Consider the following 23,440-nt stretch of genomic DNA (forward strand, 5'->3'; position numbering starts at 1 on the left):
ACGCAAACCTTTCAGTCTGATTTGAACTTTGTGAATTTCTGAGTTTTGAAATTCTGAATTTTGAGTTTTCTAAACTTATAGTTGAGATGCTTGTTCTCTAACCCCCCCTCCACCCCCTCGCCCACTGCGCGCGTGTGCACACACACACACTTAAGGAGGCTGCAGCTAGTTTTTTTTTTTTTTTTAAATTAATTAATTAATTAACTTATGGCTGCATTGGGTCTTTGTTGCTGCGCCCGGCTTTCTCTAGTTGCGGCGAGCAGGGGCTACTCTTCATTGCGGTGCGCAGGCTTCTCATTGCGGTGGCTTCTCTTGTCGCGGAGCACGGGCTCTAAGTGCGTGGGCTTCAGTAGTTGTGGCACATGGACTCAGTAGTTGTGGCACACGGGCTCTAGAGCACAGGCTCAGTAGCTGTGGCTCACGGGCTTAGTTGCTCCGTGGAATGTGGGATCTTCCCGGACGAGGGATCGAACTCATGTCCCCTGAACTGGCAGGTGGATTCTTAACCACTGTGCCACCAGGGAGGTCCCTAGAGTTGTTTTTAAAGTTCTGACTCGGTAGGGACTTCCCTGGTGGTCCAATGGTTAAGACTCCATGCTCCCAATGCAGTGGGCCTGGGTTCGATCACTGGTCAGGGACCTAGATCCCGCATTCCGCAATTAAGACCTGCGCAGCCAAATAAATAAAAATAAATAAAATAAAATTCTGACTTGGTGGATGCTCCCCCAGCCCTTCTTTGGAATTTTTAACTTTAGTCAAGAGAACTCACAGGCCTCCCTGTGGTCCTGTTTTCACAGGTTGCTAATGCTGTTTCAGTGAAAGGCATTTACAAACAGATTCCTGGCTGTTTTAATTTCCTCCGGAAAAAACTTTTCTTTAAAACGTAATGAGGCTGGGGCCTCTCACCCTGCCTTACCTTTCACCCCAGAACCTTCCTGCTCCAGCCCTGGTGGCGGCTGAGGCCTGGACTTTCCTACAACCGTGGCTGACACCCATTGAAGGATTCTGTAGCCTGTAGAGGTCTGCTCTTCCCCCGCTCCCCGGGCTGCAGACACGCTCCTAGCAGCTTTTAAATTGGAGCCAAATGACCGGCGATGGAAGAAGAGGAGCAGAACGCCGTGGACACCACAGGGTTCTTTGCCAGTGGCCCGTTCCTGCCTAGTGGCTGTGGCCTGTGACCCCTGTGTTTTCTCTACATCAGGGCTTCAAAGCCTCAGCACAGCTGACATTTGGGGCCAGAGAATCCTTAGTTGTGGGGCCGTCCTGTGCACTGTGGGATGTTTAGCGGCACCCTTGGCCTCTCCCCACTAGATGCGAGCAGCACCCCTTCCCCGAGTCGTGACAACCAAAACTGTCTTCAGACATTGCCAAATCTCCCTGGTGGGCCCCCACTGGAGAACCACTGAGTTACAGGAAATTTTGGTGACAAACAGACCAGCATCTCTTTTAGATCAGCAGTTTGGGGCTACTAGAGTCTGAAGAGTTAGAATCTGTGAATCCTAAATGAAGTTTTAAAAATTATCAATTTTTGTGTATATTGCAGTGTTCTTAAAAACAAAACAAAACAAAACCTTAGGTGAATATGGACTCTCTTTCACCTATTTCCCTCCCTCATTTTGCTCTAACTCTTTATTCTTCCTTATATAAAGGGGACTTCGGATTTTTGGGAAACATTTCCCCAGCTCTTATTTCTTTGGACTTTCCCCCCTACCCCATCACAGGAAGGTGACTGGGGTGGGAGCCGTGTGTTCGGGGAGGTTAAGTCACCTGTCCAAGGAACACAATTAACCAGTGGAGAGGCCTGGCCAGGCCCAGGTCTTCTTGAGTCCAGCCCGCCCCTCCAGGTACCTTCCTGGCTGCAGGACCCGCACCCTTCCCCCCGCCACCAAGGCCTTTAAGCTGCCTCAATCCCAGCCTGTTTCTTGCTTTCAGGGCCCTAGATATGAGGACGATTTGCTAATACGACTCTCACCAAGATGTGATTCATGTAGTTGTCACTTTATTATTATTTTCCTCCTGTGACCTTTCCAAGTCCGAAACAGTCCCGGGGACTTCTGGTGGTTAGTTATTTTCAGTTATTTTCAATCACCTGCAGGACACACACAAGAAAATAATCAGGTTAACCCAGCAGAGCAGACCCTTGCTTGCAGGTTCCCGGCTTTCTCCCTCCCCGCTCCACGCTGCCCGTGTGAATCAGGCGGCCCGCGTTGAAGCAGCTCTCCCTAGGGGCTCTAATGATGCTCCAGAGAAAAGATGTCATCACAGCTTTACACTGACCTGTTGGGGCTTCCTGTAAAAAGGAGTCTTAGCCTGGAGTTCAGTTTGGGCTTCAGGGCGGGGGGCCTGGGAACTCTTAAAAAATTATATGCCAAACGTATGGACGGGCATGTTTGTAGATTTCATTTGTTTCTCAAAAGGCTTGAGAGCCCCTGAATTGTTAACAATCCCTGCTGTTGTCAAGGCACCATCACGTGCTGAGAGTGGGGCTGTAACCCGTTTTCAGAGGCGGTTTGGCATCTAGTAAACACCCTAACGTGCCGACTCCGTGATCCAGTGACGCTGCTGGATCTCTGTAGCATAGATGCTCTCATCGGTGTGCAAGGATATGCGTCCAAGGATGTTCATTGCAGCCATGTGAGAGTGGAAAATAGGAAACAGATGAAAGCTTCATTCATTATATTCATACTATGGAATTGTATTTAGCTGTTCAAAAGAATGACATAGATATATGGGCTCACATGTATAATATGATATGGTGTTAAGTGAAACGACTAAGCTGCAGAACAGAGAACAGTAATGGAGAGTAAAATCCTATTTTTGGTTAGAAGACAGTATGTTTATGTACGTATATAGATATTTTATAGATGCACCGAAATAAATCCAGAAGACCACACACCAAGCCATTGGCTATGATTATCTCTGGGGGGGTAGAACTGCAGATGTCATACAAGGGGGATGTCTACTTTTTTACTTGATACACTTTTAATACGCTTGATATGCTTTTAATATTTTTACCAAGAGTATGTATTACCTTCTAAAATAAAAATAAAAATAAAGCTGGTGAATGCTGCAGATTCATGTGTTGCTGTCATTCAGCGAACATCTGTTGAAAGGATGAATGCCCTTGGCCACCTGTCTCCTGTCGCCTCCCAGCCCCTGACCTTGGCTCGTCGCTTGTCTGGGTTTGGAACTCCAAGCTGCACACAGTGTGCCCCTGGTCTGGGACCACTGCAAGGCTCCGCTGGCCCCTCTGCAGTTGCCGGGGTGGCCTCTACCAGAGGACAGCTGGCAGCTTGGCTCTGCTGCTCCTGGAACCTGTCACAGGCACATGAGCCTGCCCTGGCTGCTGTCCCGGGAACCTAGGGCCTCTGCCCGGTTGCCTCGCAAGGCTTGCTTTCCCCATTGATCCCCTCTGACATCTGGCCAGGCTTTCGGCTGAGACCTGCTCTGCTGTGCTTGTGTCTGTGGCTGGGAACAGCTGATGCTGGGACCAAAAGATAGGACAATTGCTCCTGACCCTGCTCGGGGCCCCCAGGGCGCTGCCAGGGCCAGCCGGCATGGTGACTCACGCAGCAGCTGGGGCTGGAAAGGATCCTCGGATTTGGCTGGGAAAAGGCCCTAAGCATCCTCTCATCTAATCCGTCTCGGGCCAGGCTCTTTTGAAATGCTGGTGGCACCTCCAAAGCTGGACTCAGGTTTTCCTCTGCCAAAAGGGGACCAGAGCTTTCCCCCAATGGACAGAAAAAACCTTGTAAGTTAATGGCCACTCTCTTCTTGATTTTACCTTTTTCTCCAACAAACTTTTCTGGAACTTCTGGTGCCTGTAACCACTTGTTGGCAGAGAAATGCCAGCAGACAGACAAATGAACAAGGAGCCCTCAAGTATTAATGGGAAAACTCGGAGGCAGCCACCTGCTTATTTTGACAGTGCCCATTTGACAGTGGCGTTTTCCTCCTGGGACTGCAAGCTCACGGCTGTGACATCATATTTGATTTTATAATGGAGTGTCGGTTTGATTTAATTACACAGCTCTCTGTAAATTCAACTTGAAATAATGAAACCAGATGCCAGCTTTCCCTTCTTTGGGGGCTCTGTCACAAACACCACAACGCTGTCTTGTTCTGCCTCCTAAAAAAGTGGATGAGTCCTGGTCTAGTTCAAGTCCCGTTTTACAGAAGAGCAAACCCAGGTGGTGGCATTGCTGGGAGGTGGGTAAAAAAGTGCCCCCGATCGGCACGGTGTCCTCCTCTTCCCCTCCAGCATCCATTACCAGGCACGATGCCTCCTCCGCCCTCCCCCAGGTCCCCCGCCCCCCCCCCCGCAAGGCCTGCCCTTCCTGTGACAGCTCTCCCTGTTCTGGCTGCTGCCACCTACCTCTGATTGTATCCATGGCTGCTCCCAAGATTGGTACCAGTTTTTGGGTTTTTTTTTTAGTAAAATTTTTTTCTGGTTTTCATTATAAATGAATGTTTATTCATTGTTTTTAAAAAATAGGAATTGAGCTGGTGTGGAAGTTTGTGAGGCACTGGTTTTGAGCTCACAGGCTAAAGCTCTCTGGGGACACATTCACAGTCATAGTGGGATCAGCTCAGCCCCATTTACCTGGACTGCCTTGGTCTGAAACAGAAAGTCCTGCATCTCAGGAAACTTCCCGGTCCAGCACAAACTGAGATGATTGGTCACCCTACAGAACAGCTGGGGGACCCTTTAGAATGACTAATTTCCAATAATTAAGGCTGTGAGGATCTCAAACAACCAGGTTTTGGGCTTTGCAGATAAATATAGCATTGGACAGTGGGGTCTGGGCCTACATGTAGATAAGCAAAACCAAAATACCCCATGAATCCTAGGGAACCTGCTATTAATGCTGGAGGAGTAACCTTTATTTTCAGCCTCTTTGGACAAGACCACCCTCTATGTGCCTTTTCACTCAACTCACACAGAAATTTTGGGGCCTATGGGGGATCCTGCAGGGGTTGCCCAGGTCTGCAGCCTCCTAGCTCTCAAGAGGAGGGAGGGGGTCCTCAGAACTCAGGTGGGCATGGCCGTCATGGGGCCAGGGCCAGGGCAGGGCCTGGGGGGCACAGGGCTGGTCCGGTTCTCACCGAATTGATCCAGTCAATGTAGTTGGAGACCCGTGTGAAGACGGAGGGCTTGTGGTAGTAGTTGCAACCGAGGGAGGACCCGAAGCTGACCACGCCGTGCACTTGCCACTGGCCATTAGCCGCTTGGCAGTTCAGTGGTCCGCCGGAGTCCCCCTGGGGAAGGCCAGAGTTCTGTCAGGAGGGGCCTTTGAGCTTGGGTGGGGCGATGGGAGGGGAGGGGAAGGGGCTACCCTTCAGAGCCCCGTGTTTTACATGTTGGCAGTGCATTTATATTGTTCCATGGTGGGTTGCCATATTCTCGGAGGCCAGCCCTTGCGGTCACAGCTCAGGATGGCACCATAATACCAACAGGAACTAGCATTTATTCTTTCTGTGTGCCTGGAATGGTGCTAAGCACTTTATAGGCCTTATCTCATTTAATCTTTACCAAAACCTGTGAGGTAAGTGTTGCAGTATCCCCGTTTTATCAAAGAGGAAAACAGAAGCCCTCAGACTGAGGCTGTGCAAGCAGTAAGTGAAGGAGCTGAGACGTGTCCCAGAGTTAGAATGCCACGCGCTCAATCACCACCGGCCATTTCCTCCCGTTGACGGAGTTTCCTGGGGGCCCGTCTGCCTGGGCAGAGAGTGTAGGGGCCCAGTGTGATCTGAAGGACATGTGAAGCCCCTTCCCGCTCTGTCCCCACTCCGCTTCAAAGTCCACCACATAGCAAGTCCTTTTGGTTAAGACACTGTATCAGAAAGGCTCTGTGGCAACTACCATGAAGGGACACGTTGGGTCATGAATGGGATTAATTCAACAGATAAACTTGAAATCACCTTAGAAAGGTCCTAACCCAGCAAATATGTCCCCTTGGCTCCCTTACTACACAGAGGAAAGAATAAGAGAGATGACAGTAATGAGAGACCTCAATGAGACCCAAGGAAGGACTTCCCAGCAGTGAGACGGTGGACACTACTACAAGGAGAATCTCAAAACATCTTTTCTGGAGACTGCAAGGACAAAGGTCAGGGTTCAAATGTGTGAAGCTGTTTCCCAGTGCTTTTGCCAGCAGGTGGGAGGATGGAGTCTAGGACCCTGAGAGACTCTCCCCATCCTCAGCCTCATTTTGTCGGTGTGTGTGTGGGGGGGTCCCCTGACTTCCTGCACTCACATTGCAGCTGGAGATCACACCATCACCCCCAACACAGATCATATTGGTCTTCACAGTGCTGCCCCACCAACCAGGTTGGGAGTATGTGGCAGAGTCCACAGCCAGCAGCTCGCCCTGCTGCAGGATGTCAGGAAGAGCTCCGCTGGCTGCATGAGACAAGAGAGAAGGTGTTACAGGGACAAAGGGACTCCTGAGAAAAAGCAAGTAGTGGATGCCCAGCCCCTTTCTTCCTGATCCCTCTTACTTCCCTCCATCCATAAGGTTGCCATGGGAGCAGCCAAGTTTGCCCATACCGTATCCTCACAGTTGATTGGGTAGTGTTCTGGCCACTGCTGATTGGTTCAGGGGTGAACACCTGACCCCAGCTAAGCCAATGAGCTCCTTCTCCTGGGAATTTGGGGGTGGGACTAAGAAATCCCAGCCAGAGAGGATATAAATCTGGGAGCTGCTGGTAGTGGCTGCCATTTTCTTCTAGAGAGAGAAGGATGAAGTAGATCCATGAAGAAAAGAAATTCTGAGAGAGGGTTTCCTGAGTTTCTCATAGTCTTTCAGCCCCTGATTCTCTCCTGTTCCTGAAGCCTGGTTGTCTCTGGCCTTGGCTGAGTCTCTTAAATCCTTATAACAAACTCTCCATCTTGCTGTGCTGGCTCCATGGTTTCTACCACTTACCTTAAATGTGATGGTGAGCCTGCTGGCATCTGGAGACCCAGCTTGGGAAAAATACTTGAATGCGTTGAAAGTAGAGCTTTCCTAATGGCTCCCAACGACACTGCCACCATCACTTTCATTACTATCATCACTGCTACTCATGTCAAAGACTAATAATATTCTTCACTTGCATTTTATTAGGCCGTTCAAAATACTAAGCTAATCCTCACAGTAAGTATTTATTCCTGTTTTGGACATTGGGACAGATGGGACACTGAAGCCAAGAGAAGTTAAGCAGCTTTCCCAAGACCATCCTAATTAACTCTAGTCTAACCTGTATTATATTTTGCAAGTGTATAAGCATTTTCACATCTCTTTTGTCATCTCTTTTAATCTTTGCCAACTGTATTTCCATTTTACAGATGAGAAAACTGACGCTAAGGTTACACAGCTAGTGACCAACAGAGCTGGGTATAAAGCCAAGCATTTGGACCCTTCCCTGGCTCTTGCTGCCTCCAGTGAAATACTTTCTGCCTGGGTGTTTTCTGATAAATGAGCCAGTGCTTGTGCTTGTATCTCAATAAGCATGAGATACATTTCCCACTTCTTACTTCTGCTGAGTTTCCATGTATCCATGTTTTTGCAGATAAGCCAGGCAAGAGGGTGATACTAATTTGAGTGTATGTGTGTTGATGTACCTCTGTAAAAAACGTGTCACTTATACTTATAGATATATGTCATTATGAAAAAAAAATAACCACTTATCTGCATGAGCCTTCCCAGAGTTTTCCAAACCTCTGGTGATTTTACAAGGGGAGGGCAGGTCCTCTGTTCCTTCTTGGTGGCCTACTGTCATTCGATTTCTCACCCTTAGGGCTTATGTCAAAAGGAGACCCACATGTAGCCAGGGTCTGAGCAGTAAGGTCAGGTGGCACCTGGGACAGAAGAGTTTTGAGATGGGGAGCAGAGAGTCTGATGAGGGCCCCAGGGACCTTTGTGGAGCTCTGGAATCCTGAGGTCACAGAGTGAATGCTATTTTGGACTCTGGCTTTGGGCCATAAAAAGGGACTTCTGGGGACTTCCCTGGTGGTCCAGTGGTTAGGACTCTGCGCTTCCACTGCAGGGGGCATGGGTTCGATCCCTGGCTGGGGAAGTAAGATCCCACGTCCCACATGCCGCATGGCATGGCCAGAAAAGGGGGAGAAAAAGAAAAGGGACTTCTGTGCCAGAAGTCATGTAGTCAATATAACCCTCATTCTGTCATAGCGACAGTGACAACAATTAACACACAACACCTACTATGTGCCAGGCGCTGGGCTAAGTGCTTCCCATGGATTATTGACAACTCTGTGATACAGGTGCTGTTATTATCCCCGTTTTACAGATGAGGAAACTTCAGTGTGGAAAAGCTAATTAAATAACGTGCCAAAGGTCACATAGCAAGTAAGTGGAGGAGCTGGATTTGAACCCAGGCAGTCTGAATTCTTGCCCATCTACACTATCCTGCTTCTCCAAGGCAGCAGCCATTTTTTCCAGACTCCCTGGATGATGAGTGGGGAGAGAGCCCCTGACTGGACAGGGGTGACATTGCCTCCCTTCCCTCCCTTGGGATCCTTGGGGTTCCTGGCACCCACTTACTCTGCAGCCTTCCCCAGCCCGTGACATAGCAGATGTAGTTGTTGGGTAGAATGGCGCCAGCGGGCGGTAGGCAGCCTAGCTGGATCTTGTCAGTCAGGGCGATGGGGTTGGCGAGTTTGAGCAGGGCAATGTCGTTCCTGGGTTTGTAAAGAGGCAGAGCATAAAGAGAGGGTTGACTGGTCCTGCCCCAATTATATTTCTGATTCTAGCCCCAGCGGGGACCATTGAACCCCCTCCTCGGCCAGCCTGATGGTGAATCTTCCTTCTGTTGGGGCTACGAGGGATTGGGGAGCAGCTGTGGTTAAACCCCAGGATTGCATTTTGTCCCTGGTGGAGCTTGGAGCCCTAAATTCCCCTGAGGCCTTTCAGGGGACTGTACAGAACAGGGAGGGCAAATAGGTTTGTCTTGCAATATCCACTCTGATGGATTAGTTTGTGGCTGCCTGGCAGGCTGTGTTGACAAGGATTCTGAGGCTCTGTCCAGGGTCGGCAAGGAAATAAATCCATGCCTGCTTGGTAATGTCTGTCCCAGCCGTATGCCTCCTATGTTTGGTTTAGAAAACAGTAGATGTTCAGGCTGAAAGGCCTTTTTGCCTTTACTCTTTACTCTCCCTTCCACCTTGAGTTCTGCGGCCAGATTTATCCATTAGTCTCACGTCCTTGTCTAGGAAACCTTTAGTGATTGGCAGGTTACATTTTCCACGATGGCTGCAATGAGATCTCCCATCCCATCGGTGCTTGTTGCAATGTGATGTTGACACTCTGTCCTTTGGGAGGAGGGGTCTGGGTTTCTTCCCTCTGGTTGGGGGGTGGGGGACTGTGATATAGAGGAAGTGACACCATGTGACTTCTGAGACTAGGGCATGAGAAAATGCAGCTTCTGTCTGGTCCTTCAGGATTCCTGTTCTTGGATCCTAACCTCTGTGCCGTGAAGAAGCCCAGGCCACATAGAGAGTCCACATGTATGTGAAAAGGTCCTTCTCCACTCTCTGCCCACCCATCTCCTCCCCATCTCTTAAGGCTTCCCTGGACCCATTCTGTGTCGTTTTACGGCTTTCCAGCATCACGTCTGTGTGTATTTCATCTAGTTGACAAGTCCCTTTGGGAGCAGAGACTGACTCATGACTCACGGACGCCCCGCGTCCTTTGTGCACCATCATTGGTGCTGGACCACAGCAGGCTGCCTGGATGAAGGATCACAGGGTGTTATGGCCACAGGGCGTCCTCCTGCTCTCCCCAGGGCTGTGATGCGGAGTCTTCTGGAAGATTTGGCAGAGTGAACTTTCTGGGCAGCCGTTCAGGAGTGGCATCTCGGGCTGCAGAAGAGGCCTTGCATGTGGATAAATTATGCAAATTTGAAGAGATGGCTGGGGTTCTTCTTTCTAAAGGCCCTTCTGGAACTGCAGATCTGCTCTTGGGGATTGGGAGAGGATGATGGATACCTCTGGGTTTCGGGAAGGTGATGGGGAAGCAGGAAAAGGGAAGATAACTTTCTGTCCCCAGAAAGTGGGGACAATCATGGCGACAATGATGATGAAAGTGTATTGAAGATGTGCTCAGATCAGGCCACTGCTGGGCACATCATACCTGATTTAATGCTACTTTCTGGATCTGTAACTTCAGGCAAGTTCCTTCACTTCCTAGGTCATGGTTTCCTCATCTGTGAGTCGGGGATAATAACAGTACCTCCCGCCTGGGGCTGTTGTGAGGAATAAATATGATAACACTCAGGAAACACTTAGCACAGTGCCTGGCACAAGGAAAGCACTAAGTGTTAGTTGGCGTGATTGTGCAAACTAACTCCTGGGGTTGGAAGAGAGCTCACTGGGAAGGCGGTCTGGACTGTGAGGTTCTGGAGGGTTGGCGACCCCCACCACTCCTGCCCGACCTGGTGGAAGACCGGGCTGGCTGGGCACAGTCTCTGCTGGTCACTGGAGTGCCTATGCTTGCTTGTGTGATCAGAAAGGGGGAGTCCCCTGAACTCCAATGATATGCTCGGGTTTAGGCTGTCCCCTAAACCCCGCAGGACTGGGGGCCTTGTGTGTTTCACTCACTGTTGTTTCCTGGTGCCTAGAGCAGGGCCTGGCATATAGTAGGTGCCCAACAGATACCTGTGGAATGAAGGCGTGAGTGAACCCATGGCTCTGAATTTTGTTTAACACCACCTGGATCTCAGGATTAGTGATGATGAAAGAAATCTGATGTTCCAGCAAATATTCCCTGCCCCTACATGTGCCCGCTCCCTGGGATAGGGGGTGGAGATTCAGGGGTGAATCAGGCATGGCCCAGCCCTTGCCAACTTCCAGCTAGAAGGGGAATTAGATGTGAATTAATCTCTAATGCACCTTGAGAGTGGACCGGGCGGGAGGAAGGGGTTGCTTCCGCCAGTTTTCTGACGGGCAGAGAACCTTCCCTTCCTCTTCTTCCTCTCCCTCCTTTTTTCCACTTCCTGGGACCACTCCCCTCTACTTTGATGGCTCAGACATAGATCCCAGCACTTACACCTCTTTATTGCACCATTATTGTACTACTACTGCTAATAGCCCACACATATGGTTCCTATCATGTGCCAGGACTTTTTCTAAGTGCTTTACATACATTATCTCATTTAATCCTCACAGCCACCCTAGAGGTAGACACTATTACTGTCCTTATTTTACCAAAGAGGAAACTGAGGCACAGAAAAGCTAAGGAACTCGTGCTGGGCCGCACGGTCAGTATTCATATCTAAGCCTCCAGGCTCCAGAAGCTCGACCCCTAACCACCACCCGGCACTGCCTTCCAGCCACACTTCTGGCCATGGGCTCCTGAGAGCAGGCGAGGTGACCTGCGCATCTCTGTGCGTCCAGCACCCAGCACGGCGTGTGGGACATGGCGGGTGAACATAGGATGGTATGTGCTTGTCTACGAGGAGTTGGGGGAAGCGGAGTTGCCATCTCCCTGCAAGTCGGGGAACAGTCACTGGGGGGCTTTGCAGAGCTCTGCACCCCTTGCCAGCTTCTTGTGTGTGTTACCCCAGGCTGTCCCAGCAGAGTATCAGGGAATCCTTGAAAAATGTCAAAGGCGTGTTGGGCGGGGGCACAGAGTAGGGGACAGTGGAGGGACTGTGTCCTACTCCACTCATAGTGGGACCTGCAGACCTATCCCTGTGTCCCCGGGACTTGGCACAGAATAAATACACGGTCAGTGAGTGCCTGGGGTGGACGGGGGAGCTGCAGGCTTAACTGGCAGGAGATCCAGGTCACTCTGACAGTCTTTGCCTCTCCCTCCCCTAGTCACACCCCAGCCCAGGCATCTTTGGGGCCAAGAGCTCCTCCCCACTCCCTACAGAAGCAGCAAAGGATGGGGCAGGGTTGCACCCACTGCCTTCTGGGTGACGCCCCACCCCCTCTCTGCACCCCTGCCAACCCACCCCCTAAGCGCACCCAGACAGAACACACCCTTTGGAGAGCTGGTTGGAGTTCCAGTCCTCTTGCACCGCAAGCTTGGAGACCTTGACGGCCAGCGAGCCGGGCTCACGGGTGGCGAGCCAGTGCTGGCCCAGCACCACGCGGTAGGTCCTGGTGGAACTGGGAGAGAGGGGGCCGAGCGGGGAAGGTAAGCTCTGGGCTGTCCTTTCCTCTCTCTGGGCCCCTATGGGCAGGGACACCCCGACCAATGCACTGTCTGGAGGCCTGGCTCTGGACAATGCTGGGATGGGCCCAAGTCAGTGGCTGCTCCAAGAGCTACTAGTTGGCGCCGGGAATTTTTCTTCCCTCCGGGCAATCGGTTAGTTATAATAACTATAACCAAACGGTAATTGCCACTATATTATACCAACTGTAAACTATGATATAAAATAAAAGTTATAATCATATAAACTCTGTGTTACTACGGGGGAAGTGTGATGGATACAGAGATGACAGCAGTCGTTTACCCTCCAGGGCATCTTTTAGTTTAACCCCTCACCTCCCGTTTTTAGATGGGGAACCTGAGGCTCAGGGAGGAGTAAATGGTCCAGAGTCTTGCAGCTCGTTAGTGACAGTTCAGAGCTAGAACCAGGACCCCTGATGCCCAGGCCTCTGTTATTTCCCCCCCGCCCGCCTCATAGAACTTGTAAATCAGGTGAGGAGGAGGGACCTCTCGTGGCTATGAGAGCATCACATTGGCCCAGCGGAAACTCCAGCAAGCACCGGCCGGTGTGAGATAAGCAGAGGCTGTAGGGAGGGAAGAGGACAGGTGCACGACGAATGTCACAGAGCCTTTCCTGTCCCTTGTGGGCCTTTATAATGGTGCTAGTTCACTTTTACTGAGCACTTCCTGAGAGCCAGCCCCTTTAACGCATCACCACCTTTAATCCACACTAAATTCCGTTCCCTGATTTTTAGCAGGTGATGGTATTGAGGCTTGGAGTAGTTGTTCAAGTTGCTCAAGCGAACCCAGTTCCAGATCCTGAGGCCACATCTAGTTCCCCCAAGAGGACAGGAAATGGGGCTCCTCCCTTTCCATAGTCCCCCTCAGCGCCCCGCAAGGGATACTTAATCCATGTCATGTATGGGCCCATCAACTGACCAACAGACTGAACTCTACACTGATGAGAACATGTTTCTCGGCTGAGGAAGTGGTTATGTGCAAGGCTCCTTTACGCAGGGTGGTTCAGGCCATCTGGGCTCCAACTCCGAGAGGTGAGCCCTGGCCAGTGGGGTGAGTGGGCTGGGAGACTTGGGAAGAGCATTTACCTGATGTAGTGGGCAGCTGTCAGGACCCAGTTGTGGGCTATCAGAGCCCCTCCGCAGGTGTGGTGCCACCGGCCATTGGAGCTGTGCTGCAGGGAGACCGGGGAGGAAGTGCAGGTGCTCTGGCCACTGAAAGGACCAGGCTCCTCTGCTCCGCAGCTTCCCAGCCCTGAGAGCGGGGCCAGGGTAAGGTGAGCAAGGCACTCACCTCAGGTGCAAAATCTAAGGGGGCATCCAGAAACTCAGTAATCAGGATAAATAACACTTTAATAATCATTAGAAAATCAGCACAAAAAATCTCTGATGAACAAAATGTCAAAAATTTAAATAAAGACACTATTAAAAAGTAATTGTTGGGCTTCCCCGGTGGCACAGTGGTTAAGAATCTTCCTGCCCATGCAGGGGGCACGGGTTCGAGCCCTGGTCCGGGAAGATCCCACAGGCCGCGGAGCAACTAAGCCCGTGCGCCACAACTACTGAGCCTGCGCTCTAGAGCCCGCGAGCCACAACTACTGAGCCCGTGTGCCACAACTACTGAAGCCCACGCGCCTAGAGCCCGAGCTCCGCAACAAGAGAAGCCACGACAATGAGAAGCCCGCGCACCGCAAGGGAGAGTAGCCCCCCGCTCACCGCAACTAGAGAAAGCCCGCGTGCAGCAAAGAAGACCCAACGCAGCCAAAAAGAAAATAAATAAAAAGTGATTGTTTTGAACATCTTTTGGCAACATGACTTGTTGGGGTTTTTCCCTTCTTGGGAGCTATTTCTTTAGGACATATTCCTCCGATTTAATATATGTAAACCAAAATTTTGATTCTCCCCCCCCCTCAAGTCTGTGCTTTCTCATCTTGGTAAATGGCAACCCCACTGTACCTGCTGCTCAGGCCAAAACACTAGGCAGTGAATTTGATGCTTCTCTTTCTCTCATATGCCTCATTCTAATCTACCAGCAAATCCCATCAGCTCTACTTCCAGAATATGTAGACAGAACGTATCCCTCTTACCGCCTCAACTGCTGGTCCCAACCATCTTTAACTCTCACCTGGATTATTATTGTAGCTTCCTATGTATTCTCCCTGCTCTCCCCCTGGCCCCTCCCTCACCCCATTTCTCAACACAGCAGCCAGAATGATCCTTTTAAAATGTAAGCATGATTATATCTCTTCTCTGCTCGAACAGCCAGTGGCTCCCCCTATTACACAGTGTAAAACCCCAAACTGAACAAGGCTCTACAAGTCTCTACATGACCTCCCTGACCTTATAGGCTCCCACTCCCTTCTGCTCCAGCCACACTGACCTCCGCGAGGTTCTGGAAATACACCAAGCCCACTTCTGCCTCAGGGCCTTTGCACTTGCTGTTCCTTCTGCCTGGACTCTTCTTCTCTTATGTATTAGCATAGCTTTCTCCTTCACTTCCTACAGGTCTGTGCTCAAGGTTTTCTTCTCTGTGAGGCCTTCTGTGACCTTACCTAAAACAGAGTATGCACACTCATGTGCACACGTACATCCTTACACACGTATGCACACATATGAACACACATGTCTCTTTTCCTCTGGTCCTGCTTTATTCTTCATCATAGTATCTATCATCACCTGATGTTATGAATTTACCCATTCAATTGTTTATTGTCTCACTCTCCCACTTTAATATAAGCTCTGTGAATTTTTTTTCCCACTGCTGTATTCCAGGTGCCTAGAACAGTACATGTCTCATGGTGGGTCCTTAATAAATTGAACAAGTGAGTGAATCAGCGAATGAATGAATGAATGGATGAGTGAGTGAATGAATGAAAGTAGACTCACCAGGCAAGGGTCTGGTCTTTCCTGCAGAACTTGTCACCTGTTGCTCTAGTTTTTCCCTCAAGACTAAACTCACTGATAGGAATATGAAAATACATAAGTGTACCTTACCCTACAGCTCCTCAACTTTAAAAAAATATTTCGGTATTTTTAAAAAATGTATCTTATTTTATTTAATTTTGGCTGCATTGGGTCTTAGTTGCTGCGCCCGGGCTTTCTCTAGTTTCGGCAAGTGGGGCTACTCTTCATTGCGGTGCTTGGGCTTCTCATTGCGGTGGCTTCTCTTGTTGCGGACCATGGGCTCTAGGCGCGCAGGCTTCAGTAGTTGCAGCATGTGGGCTCAATAGTAGTGGCACGTACGCTTAGTTGCTCTGCGACATATGGGATCTTCCCAGACCAGGGATCGAACCCGTGTCCCCTGCATTGGCAGGTGGATTCTTAGCCCCTGCGCCACCAGGGTAGTCCCTCATTTTTTTTAAAACAAAAACGTGTTTCTATTTAGATTTGATAGTTTAATAGGTGTGGGTTGGAACTTTAAGGCAGTTGCATTTGGCACTGCTTGGTTCTCTGCCAAAGCTGTCCCATCTCCTTCCCCTTCCTTTCAAGTCCTTGCCAAGGCCAAGCAGAGAGAAGGGAGGTGACAACAGAGCATTGTGTGCTCTGACCAGGGTTCCTGTGGAGGAAAAGCAGGAATGATGCCTGCTTTTCTCCAAACATCCTCATTTCTGATTATCCACGTGGCATTTTCTTGTTTGCCTGACATTAAGGGGCCTTAGATGAACTGGCTTTTTAAACGATGCTTAAAATTAGACAAAATTTAAAAAGACACCTAAAAGGATGTCCCCACCCCAAAAATCTGAAAATAGGCTGCAACCATCCTACAGATGTGAAAATTTGAAATAATATGGAAACATATAATTTGTGGGTAGCTAAGTGTGGCCAAAAGAGCAAAGGTTGAACCAAATTTGAATCTCCACTTTCCCCCAGGCTAACGGGGTGACTTTGGGCACTTATGTAACTTTTCTAAGCCCCAGTTACCTTGTCTAGAAAATGAGAATCATAATGCCATAATGCCTGTCCGGGGCTCTTGGGATGATCAACAATTACAATAGCTAACACTTTAAATGTCTAATAATTTGAACACTTACTATATACTAGACACTGTTCTGAGCTCAGAGTGTGAATCAGCTCACATCATAATCACAGCAATCCCATGAGGCACTATTATTATTCCCATTTTACAGATGAGTAAACTAAGGCAACCGATAGAAATTTGTACAATGTGGTCCACGCCATAAGGGCTGTTATCCATTTTTAATATTACCCACCGAGAAAGGTAAATTGAGTTGCTCCTCTCATACAGCTACTATGTGATAGAGCAGGGATCGTCTGGCTCTACAATCTGTCTGGAAACTTTACACATCCTACTTTAATTTTGAATCACCTAGCACTTTATTTTCGAGTGTCTGGTGGGTTATGATCTAGGATCATAATCTTGGGGTGAGTGTGGAACAAAAGAGACCTCTCAGGCAACTCAGAGCAAATTATATTTGTTTAAAATTTTGATATTTTGTTCGTTATGAAAAAGTTTGATTTTAAAAAAATATTGTATTTAAATATTCATTTTGGTTACTGAGTTTTGTGGTGCCCCCTTAGATTTTGCCCCCAAAGTCCCCACCCCTGGTCCCCACCCTGCTTGACCTGCCCACCAACCCCAATAAAAAAATCTCCCAGGGAAGCAGAAGCAGGAAGTGTAGAGAGACACTTCCAAGACCAACATTAATCAGTTCCCAAGGCAAGGATGCTTTTGTACCAGCAGTGTCAGTGGGTCCAGAGGATGAGGAAATATTTTGGTAGGCAGCTCTGATTGGTTCTCAGCACAAGGGTGACCTCTGCTTAAGGGGGAGGTGTAGGATCTCTCTTCCAACTTCCCAGAAAAAATATATTATGGGAGTGTGAGAGAAGTGCCGAAAGAATTGGCAAAATACGCAAGAGCCAAGCGTATAAACTGCGAACTATCAGTCACCATCTATGATTGAAGCTCTTATTTTTTTTGCTCCGGACGCGCAGGCTCAGCGACCATGGCTCACGGGCCCAGCCGCTCCGCGGCATGTGGGACCTTCCCGGACCGGGGCACGAACCCGCGTCCTCTGCCTCGGCAGGCGGACTCTCAACCACTGCGCCACCAGGGAAGCCCCTGAAGCTCTCTTAATTGAGGGGAAGATGAACGGATGTTGCCATTCCCTCCGTGAATCATACTGCCTCGGCAGGCGGACTCTCAACCACTGCGCCACCAGGGAAGCCCCTGAAGCTCTCTTAATTGAGGGGAAGATGAACGGATGTTGCCATTCCCTCCGTGAATCATACTGACGGCTGTATGGGGCGCCCTGAACACTCACCACTAGCACTCACCCCAATTCAACCTTTTTGTTCCCAAACCTGTGTATGCCAGTTGTGCTTGTATTGTAATCGTGTAAATTGATTAAACACGTAACCGATGAAACATGAGTTCAAAAAGTGAGTTGTGATTTATATGGAAACTAAGTTAAATGCTTGGAAGAGACCAGATAACCCTGACTTTTGAAAAGTTGCTGTGAAATTAGGCATCGACGAGAAAACTGAAAAATTGAGAAAATAAGTCATAAAAATCTGGAAGAGCTCATTCCGATGGCCTCTTGAATGTCTCACAGTTATTGCTCTACTCTAAAGAAACGGAATTATAGATGATGTGTTGCGGGGGGTGGTTTACACAAGACAGACTGGTGAACAAATATATATATTTACAGGTTTTAAATTAAAATAAAATGTTTAAAAAATGTATGTGTGGTTTCTAATAATTTCTCTATAACCAACCTTTCAACTACTCAGTCCCAATCATGTCAGATTAGAGAGATTTTACAATATTTATTTATGTCAATGTAAGCCTCACGTATTTTCTTCGGGAGTCCTACCACTAACAGGCCCTGGTAATTTGTGCCCGTGCCCCAACCAGAATTTTTAGTCTCCATATCACTAGGATTATTTTAAGATAAGGAAGCATTTACTTTCATTGGTAGCATCTACCTGCCTGTAGTTAAGAATTAATTTGCGGGACTTCCCTGGTGGCGCAGTGGTTAAGAATCCGCCTGCCAATGCAGGGGACACGGGTTCGAGCCCTGGTCCGGAAAGATCCCACATGCCGTGGAGCAACCAAGCCCGTGCACCACAACTACTGAGCCTGCGCTCTAGAGCCCGCAAGCCACAACTACCGAGCCCATGCGCTGCAACTACTGAGCCCACAAGCCTAGAGCCCGTGCTCCGCCACCGCAAGGAGAAGCCCGTGCACCGCAATGAAGAGTAGTCCCTGCTCACCACTGGAGAAAGCCCGTGCACAGCAATGAGACCCAACACAGCCAAAAATTACAAAAATAAAAAGGAGTTAATTTGCACTGGTTGGTTCCTTGAAGCAAGGAATATTTGCATAGGGGGTGATGAATGGTTCATAGGATAACAGTACATGTGTAAGCAAGCATCTGATTGGTTAACAGAGCAAGACTGTATTTGTGAATTTGTGTGTATGGGTTGTGGGGTAGGGCAGGTCTTTATCGAGGCTGGAGAAGGCACCTCTCCCTCCACCCCCAAGGTTGACCAAGGGCACAGAAATGTATTTTTTATTGGCTAATTTTCCCATCCTGCCCTCTGAGTCCCCACCAATCCTCATCTTTGCCAGTGCAGTAGACCCCGTGGTGGAGGGCAAAGGGGTGATGTGAGGTAGGTAAGGGCAGGGGGGCAGAAGTGGAGGGGTGGGGGGACTCCCCTGCCAGGGACAGCTGTTGCCTCTCTCATCTTCACCTCCAACCACCCTGGGCAGGTTGGGCAGGTAAGTGGGGAGCCCACAGCTGAGAGCTGTAAAAAGAGGAAGCGTTGTGAGCCCAGGAAGCAATGACCCAAACGATGTAACCTACGCTTGCTGAATTCCCAAATCCCAACTAGAGAATCCCTGTTCTGGAAGGATCCCCACGGGTTGTAGGGTCCTGCCCTCTGCTCCACTTATTTGGAACTCCAGCTTCCTTATAACCACAGGACTGAGTCCAGTGGGTACAGGGAGGTCCCATCCCCAGTCCCACCAGGAGACTGAAAAAGGGCCTCTGGGTGACAGGACTTACCTCCAGCCACCAATGTAGACAGCAATAGGGCCCTGATGATGGTGTGTCTGTAGGAGTCCGATATGTGTGGCCCTGGCTAAGGCCCTGCTTTTATGAATGAGCTTATCGGCCAGAGTTACACTAGGAATATGCAAGGTAGGGATTTTCTCAAAGCCCAATGGAAAAATGGCCTGTGTCCAAATATTTTTTTCCATTTCCCCCACCTGTCACCCTGGCACTACTTTGAAAAAATGCCAAAGATGGATATTGAAATATGGGTTCTATCTGCTTTTAAGAGATTATGTTATGTGTTAGGGGAAGAAGAAAAATATTGTTGTTGGTCCTTGGAGTTGTGTTTTCATAGAAAATATTAGGTTAGCGTGCTGAGCAAACAGCATTCTAGGCCAGTGGTTCTCAATGGAGCTGGTATTGCCTACCAAGGGGGCATTTGACAATGTCCAGAGACATTTTTGGCTGGGGATGGGGTATTACTGGTATGTAGTGGGGAGAGTCTAGAGATGCTGTTAAACATCCTATAAGGCCCCAGGCAGCCCATCACAACAAGGAATTATCCCACCCTGAACGTCAGTGGTGCCGAGGTTGAGGAAGCCTGTTCTAGGCCATGCTATGGCTTGCTGTGTGACCTTGGACAAGCCATGGAAGTCTCTAGGCCTGGGGCCTGCCCTTCTGTGAACCAGGCAGAGAAACGTGTGCCCAGTCTGTTTTGCAACAATGTGGTGAGGATTTGAAAAACATGAACATGCTTACCTAGGAGAAGCACAAAACAGACCCACACAGGTAGGGGTTGGCAGTCCCATCAACAGGGAGGAGGGAGTGCTGGCCGAGGAGGGCTTTGTTGGGTTGGATCAAGATGTATCTATTGTCTCCTCCTAAGACGACAACAGTTTGTACTTCTCCAGTAACTTCATCTGCCAAGTGGGGTCAGAGCAGGAACTTCTTAGAAAGGGAGGCTGACACTCACCAAACATATACATCAGATGCACTCACATGTCTTACCTGATCTAAGCCTTACAAAACCTTGCACAATGGTCCCATATTTCAAGCGAGGAAGCTGAGGTTCAGAGAGGTAAAGTGACTTGCCCAAGATCACACAGCTTCTAAGCGGCAGAATGGGGATTCCAACATAGGTTGGTCTGATTTCCAAGCCCCTTTACTTGATGCCGCTGAAGGTGGCCTTCCGAATGTCCTCCTAGCACTGCAATAACCCCCTTGTTTTTGGCGGGGTGGGGAAGGGTGGAGAAAATGAGCGAGGGTTCCTGATGGATGTTCTTGCTCTGCCTTAAACCTTCACTCTTTTTTTCCCTTTTTCTTTTTTTTTCTTTGCGGTACGCGGGCCTCTCACTGCTGTGGCCTCTCCCGTGGTGGGGCACAGCCTCCGCGGCCACGGCTCACTGGCCCAGCTGCTCCGCGGCATGTGGGATCCTCCCGGACCGGGGCACGAACCCGTGTGGCCTGCATCGGCAGGTGGACTCCCAACCGCTGCGCCACCAGGGAAGCCCTAAACCTTCACTCTTATTGCTTGTGGTCTGAGCACAGTGCCAGGCAGGCCAGGCTCTGGGGAGACAGTCCTGCTCTGTGACCACAGATTCTACCTTTTGCCCAGCTAGAAAAGCAGAGCAGAAAGTGGACTCCGTCTGTTAAGATCTGAGTTCAAGCCCTCACTGAGTCAGATCTGAGCATTATAGCTTGGAGGGACAAGTCACTTCTCTCCTGGGCCCGAGTTTCTTAGATAACAATCCAGGCCTGATTGCAGGATCATTGTATGGGTGAGAAAACGGGCGTGAGACATTTTGTAATCTCCCCTCCCAAGGATCATGAGGAAGGTGAAGGAGGCTGGGGTACAGAATCCCGTTGCACTAGACGTCAGAATATCTGGGTTCTAGTCTCAACTGCATTCCCTAACTCCTTTAACAGTTTGGGCTCTTGTTTATAATCTGTAGCAGTCCCTACAACAACAAACTATTTCTGAAGTTTCCTATTTTATCTTGAATTAATGTGACTATGCCATTCTGTTCCATGTATCTGTGTTCGTTTTACTATAAAAATAAGGTTTTCCCTGTATGAAGTCACTGGACAAATACCAGTTTTGTGCATGCCGTGGGCTTGCCGTGTGATCCTGGGCAAGTCACACAGGTCCTCTGGCCTGGGGCTGGCCATGAATGAAACAGTGGGAGGGACATATGCCTGGCCTATTTCACCAGGGAGGGTTGGAAAGTGACAGAAGACTTCATCAAACAGGCATAAGCCAAAGAATGCCGTGGGCTTGCCGTGTGATCCTGGGCAAGTCACACAGGTCCTCTGGCCTGGGGCTGGCCATGAATGAAACAGTGGGAGGGACATATGCCTGGCCTATTTCACCACATTGCTGGGAGGGTTGGAAAGTGACAGAAAACTTCATCAAACAGGCTTAAGCCAAAGAGTCATTCACTGGCACACAAGATGGAAAAGTCCAGGAGCAGGGCTCACTTCAGGCACAGCTGGATCCAGGGCTCTGGTGATGTCCCTAGGACTCGGCTTCTCTCCATCTTTTGGCTCTGCTTTCCACTGTGAGAGTCCACTCTCAGGCTCCATTAAGTGGCCTGTAGAAGCTCCAGGTTGTCCAATGGGGACAAGAGGGCTACAGAATCTCTGACCCAGGGTTTCTCAACCATGGCACTATTGACCTTTTGGGTGATGGTTCTTTGCTATGAGAGCCCTCCTGTGCATTGTAGGATATTTAGCAGCAATCCTGGTCCCCACCCACTAGATGCCAGCAGTCCCTTCCCTCCTCCCTTAAGTTGTGACAACCAGAAATGTCTCTACACATTGCCGAACGTATCCTGGAGAGCAAAACCATCCCCTCTTCCTCTTTCCCCCATTTTGCTGTTCTAGCCTCGCATCCCTCATCCTCAGACACATCAGGGAATGAGTGAGAGCTTCCTGGTAATTCCCTCAGAAGTCCTGCAACTCTCTCTGATTGGATCTGCCTCAGGTCACATGCTCATCCCTGAGCCAATTGTTGTGGTGGGGGAGGGGCTGCTAGGGTGGATTGGCCAGGCCTGGAGCACAAGTCCCGCCTGTAGGTCTGGGCTCCAGGCTCCTGATGGAGGTGCTGGGGAGGGAGAGCACCAAATAACAATGGAGGCTTCTGGAGGGGGAATGGAGGCTGGGAGAGAGAGTGGGTTTTACAGCCCACTTCTCCCTCTGGGGCTCAGTCCCCCATTGATCTGTTGTGGGACAACAAGGCGATCTGTAAAGTTCTAGCCTCAGTTGGGTCTTTGAGGTCTCAGCGGGGCCAGGGAGATGCAGATGCGAATTTCCCACGGGGCGTATGACTCATTCATAAGGGTTCCTCTGAGAAGCCATACGCTCAGTGGTTAGAGGCTTGGGTTTGCACCCCTGTGCCTCCCGGTAGTGACTCTGGTCTGGATCGTCGCTACTCACAGAGTGGTCTGGACCAGCATAGCTTAGGATCTGGTTAGAAATGGAGACTCGGGGGGACTTCCCTGGAGGTCCAGTGGCTAAGACTTCACCTTCCAATGCAGGGGCTGTGGGTTTGATCCCTGTTTGGGGAACTAAGATCCCATATGACTTGCGACCAAAAAACATAAAACAGAAGCAATATTGTAACGAATTCAATAGAGACTTTAAAAACGGTCCACATCAAAAAAATCTTAAAAAAAAAAAGAAATGCAGACTCAGGACATCCCTGGTGGTCCAGTTGTTAAGACTCTGCGCTCCCAATGCAGGGGGCCCGGGTTCTATCCCTGGTCAGGGAACTAGATCCCACATGCCGCAGCTAAGAGCTCGCATGCCGCAGCGAAGATCCCGTATGCTGCAACTAAGACCCGGGGCAGCCAAATATATATATGTGTGTGGGTGTATAAATATAGAAGAAATGCAGACTCTCCCACCCAGGCCTACTGATTCAGCATCTGCAGTTTAACAAGATACCTAGGTGATTCTTCTGCACGTTAAAATTTGAGATGACCTGGGCTAGAACAAGTTTCATCTCTTTCACTCAATTTCTTCACCTACCAAATGCAACAATAACAATCTCATCTATCTCTTAGGATTGTTGTTAGAATTAAGCAATGGTTTATTCACTTAAAACACTGAGAATCATAAATGTGCAATAAAATGTCCACTCTTCAAGCCTTAGACCTGTAGGCCTCAGCTATCAGAACAGCACAGAATTTTTCAAACTTTTCCATCGAAGAATCCTAGGAGATCTGGGGTTGGCAAACTGTTTCGGTAAAGG

The 23,440-nt window shown here is 49.4% G+C and overlaps 2 protein-coding genes across 6 annotated transcripts in view; one reads left to right on the forward strand and one right to left on the reverse strand.

The window, feature by feature from the left end:
• CASP9 (caspase 9) overlaps positions 1-3,126 on the forward strand; it is a 29,784-nt gene extending 26,658 nt beyond the window's left edge. For 3 of the 5 annotated variants that reach the window (XM_007128328.4, XM_007128331.4, XM_007128332.4), the window contains one exon: positions 798-1,021. In XM_007128328.4, the coding sequence (XP_007128390.2) occupies positions 798-887 (90 nt within the window). In that variant the 3' untranslated portion in view covers positions 888-1,021. Of the gene's footprint in view, positions 1-797 lie in introns of all 5 variants that reach the window. The other 2 variants (XM_007128329.4, XM_007128330.4) reach the window with 2 other exon arrangements.
• On the reverse strand, positions 1,629-21,725 carry LOC102975160 (chymotrypsin-like elastase family member 2A). The gene is made up of 9 exons (XM_007128369.1): positions 21,667-21,725; positions 19,201-19,247; positions 18,853-18,940; positions 13,262-13,360; positions 11,984-12,112; positions 8,540-8,680; positions 6,258-6,399; positions 5,107-5,259; positions 1,629-2,089 (listed from the first exon to the last, which is right to left on the reverse strand). The coding sequence occupies exons 1-9, from the start codon at positions 21,723-21,725 to the stop codon at positions 2,072-2,074; spliced, it is 876 nt and encodes a 291-aa protein (XP_007128431.1). The 3' UTR covers positions 1,629-2,071.
• Positions 21,726-23,440: the final 1,715 nt, after the last annotated feature.

Source organism: Physeter macrocephalus, unplaced genomic scaffold, assembly GCF_002837175.3.
Source record: "Physeter macrocephalus isolate SW-GA unplaced genomic scaffold, ASM283717v5 random_28, whole genome shotgun sequence".
NCBI classification, from domain to species: domain Eukaryota; kingdom Metazoa; phylum Chordata; class Mammalia; order Artiodactyla; family Physeteridae; genus Physeter; species Physeter macrocephalus.